The sequence below is a fragment of the Cyprinus carpio genome, chromosome A10 (assembly GCF_018340385.1).
Source record: "Cyprinus carpio isolate SPL01 chromosome A10, ASM1834038v1, whole genome shotgun sequence".
Lineage (NCBI taxonomy): Eukaryota > Metazoa > Chordata > Actinopteri > Cypriniformes > Cyprinidae > Cyprinus > Cyprinus carpio.
Window position 1 is genome coordinate 4,519,181 of NC_056581.1, and position 23,056 is coordinate 4,542,236.

General features: G+C 39.3%; 2 protein-coding genes across 4 annotated transcripts in view; both read right to left on the reverse strand.

The window, feature by feature from the left end:
• Positions 1–3,027, reverse strand: part of LOC109111166 (integrin alpha-2) — a 45,899-nt gene extending 42,872 nt beyond the window's left edge. For 2 of the 3 annotated variants that reach the window (XM_042764799.1, XM_042764801.1), the window contains exon 1: positions 2,932–3,027. In XM_042764799.1, coding sequence (XP_042620733.1) covers positions 2,932–3,019 — 88 coding nt within the window. In that variant the 5' untranslated portion in view covers positions 3,020–3,027. The remainder of the gene's footprint in view (positions 1–2,931) is intronic. The other variant, XM_042764800.1, reaches the window with a different exon arrangement.
• Positions 3,028–4,012: 985 nt separating this feature from the next.
• LOC109070515 (integrin alpha-2-like) lies at positions 4,013–22,220 on the reverse strand. The gene is made up of 30 exons (XM_042764802.1): positions 22,073–22,220; positions 21,296–21,419; positions 20,710–20,813; positions 20,368–20,459; positions 20,114–20,228; positions 19,902–20,029; positions 19,665–19,813; positions 19,290–19,440; positions 18,786–18,939; positions 18,578–18,651; positions 18,331–18,469; positions 17,646–17,791; positions 17,412–17,555; positions 17,121–17,324; positions 16,353–16,483; positions 16,111–16,271; positions 15,866–16,014; positions 14,645–14,755; positions 14,468–14,550; positions 13,615–13,756; positions 13,438–13,524; positions 13,013–13,089; positions 12,840–12,923; positions 7,562–7,664; positions 7,342–7,452; positions 7,068–7,178; positions 5,381–5,494; positions 5,195–5,284; positions 4,793–4,909; positions 4,013–4,684 (listed from the first exon to the last, which is right to left on the reverse strand). The coding sequence occupies exons 1-30, from the start codon at positions 22,116–22,118 to the stop codon at positions 4,598–4,600; spliced, it is 3,528 nt and encodes a 1,175-aa protein (XP_042620736.1). The 5' UTR covers positions 22,119–22,220; the 3' UTR covers positions 4,013–4,597.
• Positions 22,221–23,056: the final 836 nt, after the last annotated feature.

Here is a 23,056-nt window from a genome sequence, read left to right on the forward strand (position 1 = left end):
ATGACACAATAATTACTAATTATAATCTGAATAAATAATTATACAGGGAGTTTGTGGCTGCCACACTCTTCAAATTGAATGTTCTAAAAGGGTGTTTTCACAGTGATGCCACAGAAGAAGAACTTTTGGTTCCCCAAAGAACCTTTCAGTGAACAGTTCTTAAAAGAAAACATGTTTTTCCATGTGAAGAACATTTTAATAATCTAAAGAACATTGTTCCACTACAAATCACTTTTTGTGGAATGGAAAGGTTCCATGGTTCTTCGTGGAACCATTGATGCAAGAACTGGTATTTTTAAGAGTGTAAGCAACGTATTTATTCAATCAGAGTTTGGAGTCAGAGTTGTTTGTTCTTCTTGAGATCATTATTTTACATTGGTGTTTACATCATTTTTTTTCTACAAACTTTTTATGACACACATTCTATGTTGTCTATTCATTTAGATGACAATAGTGTTTTGAGGGCCTGAAAATATAAACTTTTGAAAGCAATGTTTCAAAGTGCAAGGTTTTGAAACCGATACTTTATCATCACAGTGTAAAAAAATTGCAAATTTGTGAAAATGGTGATCTCATCATACGCGCATGCGTGTTATGTATTTCAGTCTATAGGTAGGCAAAATGTGTTTGTGTGCATCCATGTGGTGTTTCTTTATAAGTGACATCACCATCTACTGGCCTGGCATAAATACTACAGTGTTTTTAATTGTTTTCGTGGATCCATGTGAACAGGGATCATTTTGATGACGTTATCATCTGTATGCAAAACCCTTATAAAAGTTTTTAGTACACTGACCCTCAGTCAACATTTTTGGTTATATCAGCTCAATTACATTTCATCAGTTCCACCCATATGTAATCATGTTCATTACTTATATTAATTTTTCATAATTGGAACACTAACCGTTCTTTCCATTTAATCAAAATCACAAGCACTTTTGATTAAATGGAAAGAACGGTTAGTGTTTAATGTGCAGCTATGTTGGATATCTAACAGAGGTGGTTTGTTGTTACTGTGTTGAGGTTGCGAGCTTTTGCTTGCTGTGTGTGGCTGTTGTGCACACAAGTGTTGCACGTTTGTCTGATGGGGAGGAGAGGCCAGTGAGCAGAGGCCCTAGAACCAGTTCATCACTCTCAGAAAAAAAGTACTGCAGTGACAGCTTTTGTACCTTTTTTTGTGACTCTACCTATTTCATTTCAAATGAATAGTTAGCCCAGCATATTTCCGTACTAAATATGACTTCATTCAGCATGCAAAAACTTACTAGCACTGACATTAGCGCAGCTACTGCTCAATGAATGAAGCATCTATCATATCATACACCTCAGTCTACAGACATCAACTGACACGTTGACCACAAGAGCTGATCTTATACATGATGGAAACCACACAAAAGGAAGCAGAAGCTTTGACTTGTCCAATGTAACTGCACTTTAAACACTAACAGCTCTTTCCTTTTACTCAAAACTCATAACACCTAATTTCAACAACACTCTTGATTCAGTCCTGTGCAAAGCATGATGGGAACTAAAATCAAGTGCACAGTTTCAGTTTTTCAACCAAACTGATTCATTTACTTCCATTTTACAAATTTTAAAATGAAATTGAATGCAAATGGCAGTCAAACAAAGTATTCAAGAACTGTATTGATAATGTATGGGATCTTAAATAGCCAAATCTGTTACCTTGATTTTGTACAGTAAAAAACTGAATAATGCATTACATGTTCTTTCTAATAAACATTTAGTACTTTCCAGACCTGGAGCACAGGGTTATGTTAGATCATGCCTCCATGCCAGAAATATCAGATCCAGCCCAGCACGCCAGAACCTGTCAGAAAATATCTGTTTTTTTTTTGTTGTTGTTGTTGTTGTTGTAGTTTTTTGGTAACAGAACAACTAATGACCAAAATGTCTGATACCCAAAACCAGTGTTAGTCTGGTACCCAAAATTCTATTAACAGTCTTCTATCAGCCAAGAAGCTGACTGAGCAAAGCCAGAGCAGAGCAGAAGCAGGAGGCGAAGTGATAATGATAAAAAGGAGTAGAGTTTATTGAATAGTCTTAGCATGTTTCAATCCGCAAACTTTGTCTTACCAAACTACTTCACTACAACATCCCACAAACCTTGAATTTCCATAAACATTCCCTATTATCTCTTATGAAGACACGCAGCCCTGGAAACACACAGTCGTGAGACTAAACAACACCGGAAAAAAAAACATAAAAGACAGTAATATAATATAAATGAATAATCAATTAATGAATCAATGAAATTAGTGTATAAATGGTTAAAATGATTATAAATGATTATACTATTAAATTAGATAATAAAACAAATGAATGAATGAATAATAAATTAATATGAAAAAAGAAAGTAAAACACAACAAAAATGTATGGTTGCTCTCGTGAAGCAAAACACACACAGCTTGTATTTGATGATCATTAGATTCTTCTTACCCAGGCATAGCTATATCCCCATATACATAAATATGTAGACTGAACTAGTAGGCTACAGTTCAGTTTATAAACACTTAAATAAATGTTTGTGTAGCAGAATGTTAAAATCATATAGAAATGTACTTCAAAATAATAATAAAAAAAATTACTTTTTAAAAATAAAGATTTCACCCATTAACACTTTTGTTTGTCAAAGAGCAAAATATGCTTTAACACTAAACTACTATATCTGACAAAATATCCTATTAAATCCAACATGCCCATTAAAAGGAAACAAAAAGGCTAAAACTGTTCATAAACTCTACATACACTAAACCCATTCATCACCAATACATAGTACTTTCTGGAATGCACCTAGCTTGTTTTGACTTATTTACTTCAAAGTTCAGTTCAAAGTACAGTTCAGTTTTGTTTTTCAATTTTACAGTATGACTATATTGTAATACAAATAAACTTGCATAAGTACTTACACAGAACAGAGATGAGTACTGGCAGAATATTCATTTTAAGACTACAGTGTCGTCCAACATCAGCACGAGCTCTCCAGGTTATCTGCATCCAGTCCAGTGTGAATGTGAGGGGGGAGGAGGGGGAGGAGGATGATGAATGGGAGGAGAGGAGGGGGAGGGTGATGAGGGGGGTGAGGGGGGAGGGAGGAGGAGGATGGTGATGAGGGGGAGGGGGGGAGGGGAGGAGGATGATGGGGGGAGGAGGGTGATGTGGGGGGAGTGGGAGGAGGAGGAGGAGGGTGATGAGGGGGAGGAGGAGGAGGAGGGAGGAGGGTGATGAGGGGGAGGGTGATGAGGGGGAGGAGAAGGGGGAGGAGGAGGGGTGTTGAGGGGTGGAGGAAGAGGAGGAGGAGGGTAATGAGGGGGAGGAGAGGAGGAGGAGGGAGGGGGATGAGGGGGGAGAAGGAGGAGGGTGATGAGGGGGGGTGATGGGGGGAGGGAGGAGGAGGGTGATGAGGGGGGGGGGAGGGGGGGGGAGTGGATGAGGAGGGTGATGAGGGGAGGAGGGTGATGTGGGGGAGGAGGGGGAGGAGGGGATGATGAGGGGAGGAGGGGTGATGTGGGGGATTGGGAGGGGGAGGAGGGTGATGAGGGGGGGGGGAGAGGGAGGAGGGTGATGAGGGGGAGTGGGAGGGGGAGGGGAGGTGGATGAGGAGGGTGTTGAGGGGGAGTGGGAGGGGGAGGTGGATGAGGAGGGTGATGGGGAGGGGAGGAGGCGGGAGGGTTATGAGGGGAGGAGGAGGAGGAGGGAGGAGGGTGATGAGGGGGAGGGGGATGAGGGTAGGGGAGGGGGAGGAGGAGGATGATGTGGAGGAGGTAGTGGTGGAGGAGGAGGAGGAGGAGGAGGAGGAGGAGGAGGGGGGGGGAAGGGGGTGATGAGGGGGGAGGAGGAGTGGGAAAAATCTTAAGCAACACTGTATGCTGAATAATAAGTGCTTTGGTAAACGTGAAAAAATGCCCATTAAACTTTATGTTTAGTATTTCAGAATAGCCACAAAGAAGAGGCAAAATAAAATAAAAAAACTAGCCAACAAAACCAAGGTTTAAAGAGCATCATTTAATCTGCCCTCGGGGCTTGAACAATCACAAAATAAGAGTCATTCATCATACATATTTCATATAGAGGAGTTATAACCACAGTGTGTGCGTCATCATACTGGGGGTTTGTGCATGAGCGAGGTAAACGTCTCAGACACACTTCACTAATAATAATCTGAATCTAAAACAGCTTCAAAACATGTTTTTACATATTTTTTTGTTATGCTTTAACTGAGAACTATGTACAAACTGAAGCAAGTCAGAACGAGAAGGAAGCAGGAAATGACAGAGGTGTGAAATTCAGACATTCACCCCACCCCCCCTCTGTCTTTAAGGAGACACATTCTGGCTCTCATGTATGTAACAACTCATTTGTTCATTCTTTTGGAGCCTAATTATGACTGAGCACCAAACAAGCAAGTCCAGGAGAGTCAACAATCGTGAGATGCTTTAAAATACAGTAATATTATTACCTCCCAGACCTCCTGCAGAACCTGAATGGCTGTCAACTGAATAACAGTTATTAATCTGTACAATTCGAGGTAACATTATTTGCATGTAGTCACAGAGGTGAGCGTGTATGTCCCGTTCATGCTGGATTCTCACATAGACCCTCTTGTTCTGCCGGGTCCTGTTGAGTTCCCTGTGGCAACAGCTGTCTCTTGAAGAAGCCAACCTTGTGTGACATCATCGATATTGTATTTTATTATGATTAAACATTTTCCTTTGTCAGAATTACAGTGTATTAGTAGCTGCAGTTCATGCAAAAACAAAGAGCACATACCTTCCATAGGATCGCCATAGCTACAGCCAAAAGTAGGAGGCCACCAATGACACTTCCTATGATAATACTAATAGGAATCTCTCCAATCGCTCCTACTTTACTCACTGTAATTTTTATCTGCAGCAGAGTCAGGAAAGATTAGATAAAGCATATCAACACATACACACACACACACACACACACACACACACACACACACACACACACAGAGTATATATGTGGAAGCTAAAATATTGTCCTTAAATATCAGTTGCATTTTATTTTATAATTTTAAGAAATGTTTCAGGGGTTTTTTTTAATGGGAAAAAAACGCCCGGTGAAAATCACTCTAAGCCAAGCTGGTCTCTTCAGCAAGGTTGATAATATCTTTAACACAACTGATAGACAGGGGGATGAACTGACCTGTTGTTGTTTGTGTGTGACGACTATGAGGTCAGGCTGAGATGTTTGTATCTCGGAGCTTCCAGCCACTAAAACTGTCTGAAAATCAGCTTGAAGGAAATAAACATGGAGTGTGGAATAAAGCGTCTGCTCACGACAGATATCAGAAATGCTAGATGGAGATAAAACAGTTCAAGAGACACTCACAAAGGCAAATGTGCCATTCCAGAGCCTTGTGGTGATGTTTACAAAGTAGTTGGTCTTCATCTTCAGATCTTTGAGGACACAAGTCATGGTTTCACATTTTGCTGCATTACAATTCTGGAAATGAACAAATGTTTGTTAAACTGCAGTTCAAAAGTTTTCGGTAGGATTAAAAAAAAAAAAACTCACCAAGGCTGCATTTATTTGATCAAAAATACATTGAAAACAGTAATATTGTGAAATATTATTAAAGGGGTCATATGATGCGATTTCAAATTTTCCTTTCTCTTTGGAGTGTTACAAGCTCTTGGTGAATAAAGAAGATCGGTAAAGTTGCAAAGACTAAAGTCTCAAATCGATATTCTTTATAAAAGTTGAGACTCGTCCACACCCTCCTGAAACGGCTCGTTCTAACATGCCCCCACATATCTACGTCAGTATGTGGGAAGATTTGCATAACGCCGCCCAGATGTTCACGCATAGAAAGAAGGCGTACCTTTTATTCTCGTTGTAGTATTGTTGTTGCCGACGCTGCCACCATGTCATGTAGACGCTGTGTGTTTCTCTGTGAAAGTGAAACTACTTTGTTTGGCCTTCCAAAAGAGGACAATATCCGCTTCGTCATGCCTGGAGCTGATCCGTGCTGGTCGCTGAGGAAATACATCAACTTAGCGCTGTGGATCGCAGAATGGGCTTTCACCGTGGATGAAGCGAAGTCCAGCCCGGGGTCATCACATGTGGTTGCCGCACGCACAAGTTACTCCTTCGTAGAATCCACCTCAAGCCGCCCGCCTCTGCTCACTCAAGCCGGCCGCGGCTCACTCTAGACCGCGGCTCACTCTAGGCCTCCGGCCTCTGCTAACTCAAGTCCGTGGTTTGTGACGCTGTTTCTTTGAGAAAGCGAAACTACTTTGTTTTTGCCTTCCAAAAGAAGACATGACTAGAAATCATGTTTATATCACGTTTATAATAGGTTTTATGTTTATGTCTCGTCGCTCTGGCCGGACAAGGCATCACAATATGTTAAGAGGCATTGAGGCATTCGGCCAATTACAGCACACCTGGCTTTTCAGAGCGATGAGCCTTGTTAAAATTGACGCGTTTCAGAAGGCGGGGCATAAAGGAGAAACAATAATGTACAGTATGTGGAAAATAATGTGTTTTTTTAACCTTAAACCGCATAAACACATTTCATTACACCAAATACACAAAATTATGTTATTTTTAGCAGCATCATATGACCCCTTTAAAATGTAAAAAAAAAAACAGTTGTCTGTTGTAATATATTGCTAAAATGCAATTGATTCCTGTGATCAAAGCTGAATTTTCAGCATTATTCCTCCAGTCTTCATTGTCAAATGATCCTTCAGAAATCATTCTAATATGCTGATTTGCTGCTCAGGAAACATATCTTACTATTATCAGTGTTAAAAACCGTTGTGCTGCTTCATATTTTTAGGAAACCATAGTACTTTTTTCAGGATTCTTTGATGAATAGAAAGTTCAGTATTATTGTATTTATTTGAAATAGAAATCTTTTGTAACATTATAAATGTTTCTATTGTCATTTTTTTGATCAATGTAATGCATCCTTGCTGAATAAGAGTATTATTACCTTAAAAAAAAAAAACATCTAGAATATGCATATTGGAGCATGTATAATATAATATAAACACACATGCATACTGACCAGTTCTGTTGTCCCTCTAAAGCTCTCTTTAGTGAAGCTGGCAGTGTGTGTTTTCTCTCTGATCTTCAGTGGGTCAGTCAGATGACTGCTGTCACACTGCACATTTACAGCCTACTCAGCAGAAACAGAGATTAAATGTCCTGTTTTTTCATCCCAGTCTGGTATTTACAAAACAATTTTATAAATACATGTGCAATGAAATACTTTATTCGTATAGAAAGTTTAGAATAATTAAAATTTTTCAATACATATTTTAATAGAGCATTATACTTACAGGAGCCGTTTTGACTGAGGTCACATACAGTAAAGGATTTGCAGCTTTGGTGCTGTTGGGCAGCAAGACGGTCAGAAGAGCCTGATTGACTGGGAAAGTTCCAGTTGAAACCTGCAGAAAGACATGCTTCAAATAACTGTTGCATAGTTCAACATTGTTAACGCTAGAGGGAACTCAAGACATATTAGTTTAATGTTAAATACACATTTTTTTGACTCACTCGTAATAATATGTTGAATTCTGGGCCAATGTCATCGAAACCTGAGACTGTATGTTTGACTTGATCCTCAGGACCAATGCCGCAAAAATCCAAGTTTATGTCTTGAAAAATAATTGAAAAAATAAATGAATAAAGGGAACTATAGTTTTTACATGACAAAAAAATGTTAGTGCTGCTTGTCTGTGCAAAAATTTGCCATGCTGCTAGTGTGTTGTTGGTGGTTGCCAGGGCTTTTTGATACAGTTGCTAAGGTGTTCTGAATGTTTTTATCACATTATTGTGTGGTTGGTGTTGCCAAGGTATTTTTTTTTTTTTCAAATTTGCAATTCAAGTAGTCAAGCATTATGAGCTTGGTTTTTATTTTAATCTTTAGATAGAGGTCAAAAACATACTTTTTTTTTGCATTTTGCATTTTGCATTATCATACATTTCTTATTATCATCAACGTTGAAAACATACTTGGTTACTAACGTAACCTCGGTTCCCTGAGATACGGGAACGAGTACTGCGTCTGCTTAAAGACGCTATGGGAAAAACTATTTTTTCTCCTGAACTGAAGCCTTATTCAATCACGCAGTGAAACTGCACAGCCGTCGGTTCGTGCAGTGGATAGAAACAAACCAATGGCTCAGCAGTGGTGCTGCACGAAACTTATGGCTGCGAAGCCCGCCAAAGCCCACCAGAATGGGCGGGGCCTCCTGCAATATAAGCGGCCGCTTCGCCATAGGATTCAGATTACTTCGACTGAAGCAACGACTGAGTTCTGCAGCCTTTTTAGCATGGTACGGAACACAGTACTTGTTCCCGTATCTCAGGGAACCGAGGTTTACGTTGGTAACCAAGTACGTTCCCTTTTGGTACTTCACTCGTACTGCATCTGCTTAAAGACGCTATGGGGACACAGTTCAAGCACGCTGTGCTTAGAAGGGGAATGACCGTCTGACCAAGTTTCATCGCCCCGGCTTGCACAGCCTCAGCACCAAGCAGGTCGAGCGCTCACAAGCAGAATTTCCAATGCCTAGGGCAAAGATTGGCCAAAGTGCACCGAAACTATAAGTATCAGAAATGTGACCTCATACAGAAAGCACCCTTGCATGCAATGCAGGGATATCTAGATTATAATATCTAGCGAATGTGGACGGCAAAGCCCAGCCGGCCGCCGCACAAATGTCTGTAATGGTCATGCCGCTAGACCATGCCCAGGACGAGGAGACCCCTCTAGTCGAGTGGGCTTTTACTCCAATGGGACATTGCAGACCCAAGGAAGAGTAGGCTAGCTGAATAGCATCCACAATCCACTTAGAAAGCCTTGCTTTGAGACCGGAAGCCCTTTGGCGTGGCCACCAAAGCAGACAAAGAGCTGCTCCGATTGCCTAAATGGTGCGGGGCGCTCAGTGTAGGCTCTCAGTGCCCTAACGGGGCATAACAGATTCAACTCTCGATCCTCCTCTGTGTTTGGCAACACAGAGAGAGTAACCACTTGTGCTATAAAGCATGTGGAGAGCACTTTGGGTATGTAGCCATGCCTTGGTTTCAGGACGACCTTAGAGTCGTTAGACCCAAATTCCAGGCAACTGGGTCTTACGGAGAGAGTGCCTGTAAGTCGGCCATGTGCTTTACTGATGCTAATGCTAGAAGCAGAGCAGTCTTTAGCGACAAGGCCTTTAGGCTGATAGATTGTAGCAGCTCAAAAGGGGAACCCTTTAATCCCTTAGTACAGTGGGAAGGTCCCATGAAGGAACAGTGAGGGGGCATGGCGGGTTAAACCTTCTGGCCCCTCTCATAAAACACATGACAAGGTCGTTTTTCCCTACTGATATAGGGGTGTGTGACGCCACTATAGTCGCTACATAGACTTTGAGCGTGAAGGGGGAACGACTCTTATCCAACAGCTCTTGTAGGAATGACAGTATCACTGATACATCACAAACCGATGGGTCTTCGTCACGGTTCGAGCACCAAGCGGAAAACACCAACCATTTGGAGTTGTAGTGGCATCTTGTAGACAGGGCTCTAGCCTGAGAAATAGTATTTAGCACACACTCCAGAAGGCTTGCAGGCTCCCGTGGAGTGGACAAACATGAAGGGCCCACAGCTCTGGATGTGGATGCCATATCGTTCCACCCACCTGAATAAGGAGGTTCTGTCTCAAGGGGATAGGCCATGGGGCCAATGTCAGCATTTGTGACAGTTCGGCCAACCAATGCTGGTTCTCCCAAAGCGGGGCTACCAATAGAACTCTGTGTCCTTGGTCCCTGAACCGCCTGATTACCTGGGGAATCAGAACGATAAGCATAAAGGAAAAGCATAAAGGAAGAGGTCGGACCATTCGAGGGATAACGCATCCTCATGCTTGGAGAAATATGTTGGGCAATGAGAGTTGTTTTTTGAGGTGAAAAGGTCTACTTCCGCTTTGCCAAAAATCTCCCATATTGTCTGAACTGTTTGCGGGTGAAGCATCCACTCCTCTGAGGGGATTCCGCTTCCTGAAGGTATATCCACACCTTGGTTCAGTTTGCCTAGCAGGTGCACTGCTCTCAGGGAGATTGCGCTGAGCCCATACTAGCAGCTGAGAAGTTAGCCTGAAAATGCACGTCGATGATAGCCCACCTTGTTGGTTCACATATGACACCACCGTCATGCTGTCCGATCTGACTAGCACGTGATGTCCCCTCAGGTTTGGCAGGAAACTCTGGCAGGCTCGGTGAACTGCAAGCATTTCTAGGCAGTTGATATGAGATATAAGGCCTGCTCTCTGCCTTCGACCATTGGCTGAATGTGGGTTTCCCCTCGCACAGAGCACCCCAACCCATGTTGGATGCATCTGTCGAGATTACCTTCTTTCTGCAAACCATACAGAGCAGGACGCCCCATTCCATCCAGTGCACATTCCTTCAAGGGGTCATGGCTGAGGCACAGGGCTGGCTCACCTTGATGCGTAGGTGATCATGAACTTGTGGTTTCAACCGGTACTGAAGGGGGTGCATGTGGAGCAGGCCCAGCTCTAGTACTGGCGATGCTGCTTCCATGAGACCCAGCCGCTTTTTGAACATCTTTAGGGAGTGAGAGACACCGATCTTGAAAAAGGCCAAGAGTCATTGTAGAGCCGTGGCGCGCTCCTTAACCATTGTTGATCTCATTGCCACAGAGTCAAGTGCTGTTCCCAGAATGAAACTCGTTGGCTGGGAGACAGCCAAATTTTTTGCAAAATTCACCCTGAGCCCTAGGCATTCTAAATGGCTGAGGACCAGGGATTTGTGATGCAAGGCCTCCGCCTCTGACTGGGCTAGAACGAGCCAGTCATCGAGGTAACTGAGAATGCAGATTCCCTTCTGTCTGAGAGGGAAGAGAGCTGCATCCATGCACTTCATAAATGTGCGAGGGGCTAAGGATAGCCCGAAAGGGAGGACCCTGTATTGGTAAGCCACACCCTCAAAGGTGAATCTCAAGAACGGCCTGTGATGGGGGCTATCTAGATGTGAAAGTAAGCATCTTTCAGATACAGAAAAAAGAACCAGTCCCCTGAGCGTATTTGTGAGAGGATCTGTTTCAGCATGATCATTCTGAAGTGCCGTCTCATGAGAGCATGATTCAGACATCTTAGATCGAGGATGGGGCAAAGGCCGCCATCCTTTTTGGGGACGAGGAAGTAACGGTCGTAAAACCCTGAGTCACGTTGAGCTGGGGAAACGATCTCTATGGCTCCTTTCACCAGCAGATTTGTTACTTCGGTGCGGAGAATGTGAGCGTCCTTGCAGTGTACTGAAGTGGTGACCACTCCGCTAAAGTGCGGGGGTCTTTGTGCGAACTTGTGGAAATAGCCGTGTGTTATTAAACTGATACCATCTGGTGGCCAAGTGGGAATGGTGTCGGGGCTCAGGCTTCTCAGGCTGAGCGGCGACGGCAGTAGGAGCAACTTTAAGAGGCTGCCGAGTCAGCACTTGCTTGGGGCGACTGGCAGTTGCAGAGGAGGAGGCAGGAAGTGTCACACCGCTTGGGACGACTTATGTGCCTCAGTGAAACGCTCAGCAAAAGAGACATGCTGTCATCTAGCAGCTCTTCGTCACTCCCAACAAACAAGATCAGGTCGCTAGTGGCAGCAGAGGGAGGCTGATCAGGCTGTGTGAAGAGGACGGGGGAATCCTCTCTGGGTGGAGAGAGTGAGGTACACGGGGGCTGAGCCGACGTAAGCTCACTCTCATCCTGGCGCTGCACTCTTCTGCCCCACTATTTCTTCCTCGCAGGCTCGTGGGAGGAAGAGAACAGGAGGGCTCAAGGAGCGGGATCACTCTCAGAAAAGAAAGCTATTTGTGAGCGCAGAGAGGAGAGATACATATTCTCACAATGAGAACATGAAGTCTCAGCGAGCGCTGCGACAGCATGGGGTTTCCCCAGACACGCGACACACTCACTGTGGCCGTCATCAGCGTGCAGAGCTGCAATGACATGATGGCATTTGCATCAACGCCATGGAAACTTGCTCAGAAATTTGCTCTTTTATTGCCGGATGGCAGCAGGGGAAGTGATGCTCTGCAGCGGGAAAAACCGGCAGTCGCGTTCTGCTTGCATAGCGTGTCAACGGCGAGCAGGCAGTTCAGTGGAGATCAGCGAAGTAGTCGTTGCTGAAGGAGAAGAAATCTGAATCCTATGGTGAAGCAGCCGCTTATATAGCCAGAGGCCCCGCCCATTCTGGCGGGCTTTGGCGGGCTTCACAGCCATAGGTTCATGCAGCACTGCTGCCAAGCCATTGGTTCGTTTCTATCCACTGCACAAACCGATGGCCATGCAGTTTGACTGTGTGATTCAATAAGGCTTCAGTTCAGAGTTTTTCCCATAGCATCTTTAAGCAGATGCAGTATGAGTGAAGTATCGAAAGGGGACAGTTGTGCTGCTCAATATTTTTGTGGAAATCATGACATTACAATTCAAAAAGCAGCACTGATAATAAGAACCATTATCAATAACTGAGCATCAGTAATACACTATAATAATTAAGCAGCTAATCAGCATATTAAAAGGATTTCTGAAGGATCATGTGACATTGAAGACTGTAGTAATGATGCAGAAAATTCTGCTTTGCCATCACAGAAATAAATTACATTTTAATATATATTGCAATAAAAAACTGTTATCTTAAATCGTCATAATATTTCAGAATATTACTGTCTTTGCTGTATTGTCGATCAAATAAATGTAGTCTTGGTGAGCAGAAGAGACTTCTTTCAAAAACCAAATTAGAGCAGATAAAGGTTATCAAAGCATTAGTTTGACCTCTGACCTTGTGAGGATGATTTCAGCATCGTACTGGACTGGGATGGAGAGAGAGACCTTGTTATCAGATGTCACTTCCTCCTCACTGTCACTGGAAAAAGTAATGTAAGGTTTTTTACAGTCAAACCAAACAGATACACAAAAGTTAGAACAGAAATGTGTTAAAAATAATATTTTTACCTTTGCACTTCAAAGTTCACAACAGCCTGTTTCTCTAGTTGATTCAGGTTGAAGTCAAAATTGATCTCAAATGTTACCTGATTAGACAAATTGAACTTATTAAAGAAAACATCTGTATGCTCACACACACACACACACACACACACACACACACAAAATCACGTATCCCTATCATTAAGGGGATAAGTGTAATGGTTTTTCTACTGTACTAAATGTATTTGCTTTCCTCTTAACCAATCTCTACCTCTCACACAAAACTTGCATTTTTACATTTTCAAAACACTTCATTCTGTATGATTTATAAGCTGTTTTCAGGGACCAAAAAATGTCTCCACGAGGTCAAAATGTACTGGTGTTGCTGTACTTGTGGGGACATTTGGTCATTTTACACCAGGTACAGACATACACAGACACTTTTCTCTTACCGTCTGGTCAAGCGTCAGGGTTGGGTATCCAACTTGGCAGTCGAGAGAGCCTGTTTTTGAACTGCATTTCACCTCAGTGTTGTCTCCCTGCACACATAAGCAGGAAGATTCACAAATACAGTTTCTCCTACACAAACCAGAGCAGATTTATGCCAGAACATGAAATGGTGGGCGTACAGGTGGTGTAAAAGAGGCGTAGAACAGGTTACTGGTGAAGTTAGCAGACACTCTTGTATTGTATGCATTTTCCTTCATGTTCTTTACTGTCACGATGAAGGACATTCTTCTTCTGTCAGGTCTGACTAGAAGGGCAGATGAGCTGCAAAACACAACAAAATCTTTTTAGATTTCAGGATTCTGGTTCTTTAATAACATAATACACCTAGCCCTGCTGGTAGTCACTGATTGTTTTTAGTTAACTCTTAAAGGCAAAGTTCACAATAACAAACATTCTGTCATTCTCCACTAAGGCAGAGATTCCCAAACTTTTTTCAGCATAACCTATATGACTTTTTACTTAATTTAAATAATTTAACACATTTGCATGTTCACAGTACTCTGATGTCACTTAATGTCATTTGTCATATATAAACAAATAATGTTATATGTTTTAAATATCTTTCTTTAGTATGTTTTATTAAAAAATTATTAGATTTAGTTTTTATTTTTAAATTATTTATTTATTTTACATTTTTAAGTAATCATTATAAGGAAATTAATGAATAATATATGACAAAATTTTGGTCTGGCCCTCATACAAAGTTGAATAGACAGCTTTTATTATATTTGAGCATTATTTATATACTATCATAGCATTTATAAATAATTTTAAATAGCTGTTATTTTTATATTTCCAGTTATCATTTTAATTTTAGTTTAAGTTTTAGTAATTTGGTCATGAGGTTTTGATATTTTTATTAGATTTCATTTATATATATATATATATATATATATATATATATATATGTGTGTGTGTGTGTGTGTGTGTGTGTGTGTGTGTGTGTGTGTGTGTGTTCGTGTGTAAGGTTACCTTGATACATTAACAGGTTTCACAGTCAGCTTCAGGTCACAAGAACATTTGTCATCCGAGCCACAGTCCTTTAAAAAAGGGATCTGAGCAAATAGAAATATATTTTTGACAGTTTAAAATCTTTGAAACAATTCATGTTGGACTGATGCTCTTAATTAAATTCAGAGGGAACCTTACAAAAAATTCCCACGCTTTGGGCTGAAATGCATCCATGGCAGGGCCGGTGTCTGGATTCTGTGGACTGATGTTGACTCGCAAAGCAACTGGACTACCAAAATCAGGAGTCTCTTTTAAACAATAAAATAATGATGTAAATTCATCATTCAAGCACTTTTAAATGAAATAAATCTGAAGTACAGTGATCATGGCCATAGCCAGGGATTGAAAATTAGCGAGGTCCGGGTGGGAATTGTGCTATAATAACCCCACATACAACTCTTTATATACACTAAACACTTTAAAAGAGACAGATATGTAGATGTTTGTGAAAGGAATAAGCATTGTTAAGTTATATCACATTGCACCATTACTTTAGGTTAGGGGTATATAATTTTATCAGTTGTTTCTTATTCATTAAGCAATACATAGGCCTTTTACTGTTATAGTTTTCATTAATAACCATTGCTATATAGATGATAATTTTGTCTAGTGCCAATATGAATGTTGTTGATTTTGTGAAAATGTAACTACAATATGAAATAGCATAGACGTAACATACTTGTTCTACAGATCTCTGCTCTATAGTGTCATATGCTATTGTTTTGATATCGTTGATAACGTTGCTGACAGATAATATCATTGTGTTTTTGTTTTTGTTTTCTGCGTTTGCCTTACCGAATGTGGTATCCTGTCACCAATAACATGTCTGTGGGTTCTTTTGATTACTATCAGTTCAGTTTAAATCACAAGTTCTGACAGTGTTGCCAGGTATTGCGAAATAAACTAATAAAAACCAAAAAATAGATAACAAATAAAAAATAAACCGAAATGAGTTCAAATCTTTTGAAAATAAGACAAGATAAAGATATTGCTAACCCTGAACTGCAACTTCCCACTCTATTAACTTTCTAAAGTGTCAAATTAAGTAGAAAAGACAAGTCCAAAGGCGCTTATTATAACTGGATCTGGCAACACAGCTGCGCTCAGCGTCTCACAGTGCTCCACTCATTTTCACACCATGGGCGCTAACGTTCTTGCAAACTGTCTAAACTTAATTATACATGCAGACACATGAGGAGCTTTAAATAGCAGATTAGTCATTTAGAGAACACATTTTATTTTTGAACATTAAAAATTTACCTAGGTCCGAACCTCGGTGACCTCTGGCTATGGGCATGACAGTGAGTATTGTTGTTCTGAACAGATGTCTGAGGCATGTGGCAAGTGGCTAAAACTCACCTGCACATAGACATTATGATCTACACAGGTTTCTTTGTCAGAGACGCTGACAGGTTTCTGAATAAGACGCTCTGAGTTGTCAAACTGGGCTCTTGAAGTGGCTCTAGATGACTGCAGGTCAGCATCAAGCGTCAAGTTGTATTTGATATCTGAAGAAAAGTGCATTTCCATTCACTTCCATGGAGATTTTTGGGGAAATCAGCATACTGTATATGAGATACAATACACATGAGAGACGACCTTACCTACTTTACCCACTACTGTGGGTCTAAATGTTGACCTGAAACAGACTTTGGCAGTAACACACGACACCATCCTTCCTCCAAAAATGCAAGGTTTACTCAGAATGCTGATCTTCTCAGGGCTGAAGGAGACTGCTGCTGTGACAACTGCAACTCCCCTTGACCTGAGATCACAAATAATGTATGAAACATCACAGTTTCATTATGATTTTATAGCTCTTAAACAACTAGACCGAGATCCTCACCAGAGCTGCACTGCCTTCCCAGCCGCTCCGACTGAAACATCAGGGATTGAGTCACCGTTCATATCTCCACTACTATCTAAAGATCGTCCAAAGAACCGAAGCAGCGGGTCCAGTTTGGATCCAAGTATTTTCTGCAGAAAATAACAAGACAGCAAAATAAGAAGACTTGTTTGAAATGAAAAACAAGATTCTATGACTGAAAAATAAGGAAAAAAAGAGGATATTTTAATAGTTCTTACAAATGTACTCTTTGTATTCATATATGTTTTAAAAAAAACATTTACACCATTTTCAAGAAAAGCTATTTTAATGACTCTTTTTTTTTTCAAAACAAATAATTCATGAATAATTAATGATTTCATATTTTTGCGGAGTTGCACCACATGACATTTTATAACCTGAGATAACATTGCCTTGTCATAAAAAGATCAAATTATCTAACATTTTAAAAGACTTATTGACCATAATACAGTATGAGAGTCCTCTCCCTGATATCATTTCATGTTTTGTGCTTCTTTTATTCCAAAGTAGCTTGCACCATCTTTCCTTTAGTGGACAAATGTTTTTCAAATATTAATAAGCAAATTATAAGATTTCAGATAGTTGCCAAGTCAAACATTTCTCGTTTTCTTTAAATTTAACCTGATGTACTAAAATAACTAAAACTGCAAATAAAAAAGAAACTTTAACTAAAATAATTAAAATAAAATTATAATAAAACTAAACTAAAAACATAAAAATAAAAAAAATATTATTAGTGCATTCTACCTGTGAGCTCTGCTTTCTGATGGTTTTTCTGTCTCCATAGTAGATGTAAATGGCACCTTGGCCATTGCCTTCCAGCGGAGCACCAACCACCACATCACTGAAGCCGTCCAGGTTTAGATCAGGGACCACAGTGATGGCCGTCCCAAACCGAGCATTCTCCGATGCGGAGGGTCCCTCTAACCTGCCCTGGTTGCTTAAGATGCCCTGAGAACAATATGAGGCAAGATGGACAGTCTTTTTTGGACCTGCTTTGAGTGAAGATTAGCTTTCTGAACAGTAAACCTGTTTCACCTTGGTAATGGTGAAGAGGTGGACTCTTCCGGTTTCAGATTTCTCCTCGCTCATGTACATCGGAGCTCCGACCAGCAGCAGATCCGTCACACCATCAGTGTCCACATCAACAGGACAGAGAACGCTGCCAAAATAAGAGCCAATCTGCAAACCACAGACCACAATGATCTATAACAGGACTTCAATGTCTAATGAAACTAAAGCTCATTAAAGGTTACAAATAGACAAGTTCACCTGATCTCCTCTCTGTGAACTTATGATGATGGGTTGATTCTGGCTGTTGATACTGTAAACTATGACCTGTCCTCTATGAGCGGCACGAGGAGCACCGGCCACATAAAACTCAGACCAGCCGTCGATCACAGACGTGACAGAGTATCCTGAGCACATGACAGGGGAAAATGTTAGGAATTTGTTTAATCAAAAATACAGTTAAAGGCAGTAATATTGTTCAACATTATTATAATTTAAAACAACTGTTTACTATTTGAATATATTTAAAATGTTAATTTATTTCTGTGATCAAAGCTGAATTTTGAGCATCATTACTCCAGTTAACAATGTCACATGATCCTTCATCATGTGCTGATTTGATGCTCAAGATATATTTATTATTATCAATGTGGAAAACAGTTGTGCTGCTTCATATTTTTGTGAAACTGTGATTTCCATTCTTTTTAGGATTCTTTAATGAAAAAAAAAGTTAAAAAGACCAGCATTTATTTGAAATTATTAAATAATATTTTTGATCGATGTAACGCATCCTTGCTAAATAAAAGTATTCATTTATTTAAAAATAAAATCTTACTGACCCCAAACTTTTGAACTGTAGCAAAGATGTGAATATAAAGTTACATGACCTCTTTATTTGCTTTTTATAATGAAAATGACTTTACAGTTCATTTTCTGGCTAGCTCACCAAGTAATGAACTGTGATTTCTGTCATCCAGGATTTTCTCAAAAGCATTTTTGAGGAAAATGTGTGGTTTCCCAGCTGTTTGATGGACGACGGTCCCGCTCCATCCATACGCTCCAACAGCACCCAGCATGATCACATCCTGCGGGACAAAATTCCATACCTTCATGTCTTAATTTCTTGTGAATCAGTATGGTACATTACAAATTAGTTTGACTACTCAATCAGACATGCTGAAAGATTATTTCACCTTCTTATTGGTCTGATGTGCGCTGAATCCTACTTGGGACATCTCCAGTTGAAATTCCTGACCTTGACTGGTGCCTCAAATCAAACAAGACAAAACCATCAAATGCTTATCATAATTTAAAGCTGTTTTTTAGGTTAAAAAGGTGGCCTGTTGTCACTGGATGAACAAATGCATTATTTAATTGGGCATATATGAATGCAAGATTTACCCTCAATGTTAAAGATTCTTTCCCCCAGAGTTTCTGCGATATTGATTAGTGCTTTCTCTGATGACACATTGAACATGTAGTTCTCTTTTGGAGTGCTAGCGATCAATTCAATCTCCTTGATGAATAGTTGAATATTGGCACTTTGCTTGAGAATCTGTGTAATTTCATAAATGACAGTAATACGTCAAATTCAAATTTTACTTTCCATTAAAAATATCTAAAACAAAATACCTTTAATTCAAGACATATTCTAAAAATTCAAACCCCAAAAAACTATAAAAAAAAAAAAAAAAAAAATTAAACTGTAAACTGGGTACCTTAATATGAAATTTAAAACAATGAATCCTTATATTGTTTATTTTCTGCAATGAATCTCATTACTCATTTCCTTTCACAATATGCTCTCATATTTATATATAATACTATAGATGAAAATATCATCACATTAAAGTTTCTATTTTATTAATGTAATGCTTTTTTCATGCTGAGCTCTCGCTCACTCACAGCAATGCCAAAGCGAATGATGCCATCTCTGTTGCATCTCTCGATGACCTCTTGACCTTTATGACCATCAGCAGATTCTCCATCTGTTACCACAACCAACACCTTAGTGGCACCGGGACGGCCACCATTTTCTGGTAGGAAAGCTTTTTGTCTGAAACACAAACAATCACAAAATGTTTTTTTCCCCCACAAAATAAAATAAAATAAAATAAAATAAAATAAAATAAAATAAAATAAAATAAAATAAAATAAAATAGATAAAATAAAATAAAATAAAATAAAATAAAATAGTTTTTTTTTTACAAAAAAATAAAATAAAATAAAATAATAAAATAAAATAAAATAAAATACAATAGTTTGTAGGGGATAGGATACCTGACATTGTCAAGTGCTGCAAAAGTGTTGGTTACTATTCCAGTTTTTTGCTCAATATCAGAAGCTGCTGAAAGAACTTTTTCTTTATTTTGGTCAGAAGTAAAATTATAAAGAAAGGACAAATCCTTTGAATACTGCATAATACTGACCTACAAAATAAACAAAATGCAAATTAAGTCACATCATATGAATCAAAGAAATAAATTGGATCAGAATAAGCTGAATTAGAGTACTTACTCTGGTTTTATCTGGTCCAATATCAAGATTTTCCAAAAGCTTCATGAGAAAGTTTCTAACGTCAGGCCATGGATATATACTGTTTGATCCGTCCAAAACAATGGCAACATCCATGGGCCCACCACAAGCTGAATGAGAAATTCAGATCAAGAATGACTTACTTACTCAACCAATTATTTTATAAATTTCTGACAATACAAAAAAAGATGTACTTTGAACAGCAGGAGAGAAAGCCGCCTGGAGCGTAAACTGTGGGCTCACGTCAGCACAGACTCCTGGGTAAAAGTACTGACTGCCACAGTGCTGACCCCACAGAGGACCACACGTCTGAAACACAAACATTTATACTATGAACTTTGTACAGTTTAATCCATGGCAGAGCCTCTTGAGTATCAAAACAACTGAATGAATGCTTTTAAAAATTAGTAAGAGCCCCTGATGGTGATACAATGCTACTACAACACACCATCAATGTGTTAGGTTTAGCTATTGGAGTGAGAGTCAGGCCCAGACTCATGTTGACGTTGATGTTCTGCACACCATCTATGCTGACAGAGTCTGTGAAGACACAGATATATTTACATGACAATTAGGAAAAAATCAAAATTCAACTGATTAAATTTTAATGGATTTTAAAGAACTGCCAAAAAAGTATCATGATGTCAGTAAAACAGTTGGCTAGTGCTCATATCGTATTCATAAACTACCATGCATACCATTTGTGCTTCATGGTATTATTATTGTTTCATGTCCCAAAACCCATGGTAATACCACAATAGTTTTTATAACTGTATAAAGAGAAATTTACCTGCAGGGTTTAGATTCTGGCAGATGGAAGCATTAATGTCACACTTATAGAGACTTCCTGTTCTATTCTGAGGGTATCCGCTCCAGGGAGAACCCACCAGCAGCCTGAGCAGAAATAACCATTTTTCTATGCACGCAAAGAAATTCTGCAAACAGACTTTCCTGCATAAAATTTTTTTTTGCCAGCTATGTTTATGATATTAAAGGAATAATTCAACCAAACATGAAAATTTGCTGAAAATGTATCTTCAGGTAATTCAAGATGTAAATGAGTTTGTTGCTTCATCAGAACAGATTTCAGAACAGAAGAAACAAAATTTTCATTTTTGGGTGAACTATTCATTTAAGATTAGTGGAGTGCTAAAAGATGTTCCTTTAGAAAAAAAAAAAAGACAATTCCTGGTATTCCAGGCAGGAAATAGTCATTAACAAAGTTGTTGTCTCATTTTTCTCACTGTAATCTGGGTTTGAACTGTGACTCAGAGTATCAGTCTGATATTTCCAGAAATAGACTTCAGATCCACAATGTATTTTTATATATTTTTAACACGTTTTAGAAAAAATGTCTGGTGTGTCACATATCTTACCATTTTCCTTGATTATTGCTCAACTGTCGTACAGTGTAACCAAACTCTTCTACCGCAAGACCTGTGAAGATTTTAGCTTCTGCAGTCCCCACATTAAAACCCTGAGTGTGAGCAATACAGAAACCTGCGGGAAAAGTTAGACATTCTCAGCTGTGATTTTAGATCATTTTTGCCTATTTTGTATATATAGATATAAATATAGACATTTGACATTGGTAAGCCTTTCCTTTGGCCAGCAGTATGTCGGTATATTTCAAACAATACTGATAAGTGCAAGTGAGAACCCAACCCTTTTTAGACTTTATACCAAATACACCTTCTGTCTATATATCTATTTAACTATCTATCTATCTTTGTTTTCCAGTAAAAAAAAAAAAAAAAAAACACTTAAAAATAAATACATATACTTGAGAAGCAAAGCTGGTTAAATAAATAATCTTAACCTTATTTATTTTATTTTATTTTATTTAAATTGGCAAATAGGAATTTTTCAATTTCAATTTAGTAAAAAAAAAGTAATGCAGTAGGAAAATAAACTTATTTGAAGATGTCTGAAAGTACAACTTCGTACAATTTAAGTTTTACATTTTAAATGAATCTTGTTTTAAAGAGGTTACGATATTTTTGACTGACAGTAAGTATATAAAACATTTTCATTATTAGATCATTACCACAAAATATTCATTTCATGTCTGTCCACCCAAATGTAAAAAAGTTATACAATTATGAAAATTAACAAATTGTAAACCTCATTTGGTAAGCAAAGCAAATACTCACTCTGCAGTAAAATCAGTAGTATCACAACTTTTTCTATTTTGTCCATTGCTGAAAAAATTAAGGTGAAAGAGCAGATAGTGATGTCTCCAGTCTTACTGTCATGAAACAATCCCGTGGCTCAGGGTCAAATTGCTATGAGAGGATATGATGTCACGGCAGCGCTTGTGGTCATATCTTTGTATTTCATGTTATCATTAGCTGACAGTATATGCAAACAACTGACCAAAAAAGGAAACTTGTCTTTACAGCTGTGCGTTCTTTCGGTTTTAATGGGCGTCGCATTTTTTATTTCATGCTTTGTAAGAATACAAATGGAAAAGAGAAGACAGGAAAGATAAACTATGGAGAAGCCAGTAATGGACTAAATTTACACATGAAATCATGTTCGAATATTTAGTCGTAATAGATTTACAGCATGTTGAGACACAGTGTGCGCTCGCAGCTGCACCTCAACTACGCTGATATTTTCGTGCGTTGCTATTGGCTGAACTCATACTCATAATGAATGTTCCCACTGCAGACTATGACACACACACACACACACACACACACACACAAACAAACACACAAACACATTAACAATGACTAACCCCAGACTCCTGACGGATTTTAACTCTCAGACTGGGATGTAATCGAGGAGTTTACCTAACTGGCATGGTTTCAAAGCAAACAGGAACTGTTTTAAGCAATAGCCTCTCCCAGACAACTTGCTCAATTTCTGCTGAATTCAGAAGTTATTTTACGTCTCATGATGTGGTGTGTGGAGATTCTAAGAAATCCACATGGTGATAGAGATTCTGAGAAGAAGTCCATGTATTTAAATTAAACCCAAGTGTTGTTGAGAGATTCTGAGAAGTCACATACTCAAAATGTGTTCTATTCATAATGATAAGTTTTATTTCAAAAGTTAAAAAATTTATGTTTCATTGTAATGATCTGTCTCATATATATTAATAGGTTTCATCTTTATATTCAAAATGTTTT

Excerpts from the sequence above, each read along its gene's own strand:
- LOC109070515 (XM_042764802.1), bottom strand. The coding sequence starts at position 22,118 with ATGGACAAAATAGAAAAAGTTGTGATACTACTGATTTTACTGCAGA. Across the intron at positions 18,652-18,785 it reads AAGAATCTTTAACATTGAGG|GCACCAGTCAAGGTCAGGAA; the intron begins GTAAATCTTGCA and ends GTTTGATTTGAG. Across the intron at positions 14,756-15,865 it reads ATCATAATGTCTATGTGCAG|GAGACTCCTGATTTTGGTAG; the intron begins GTGAGTTTTAGC and ends TATTGTTTAAAA.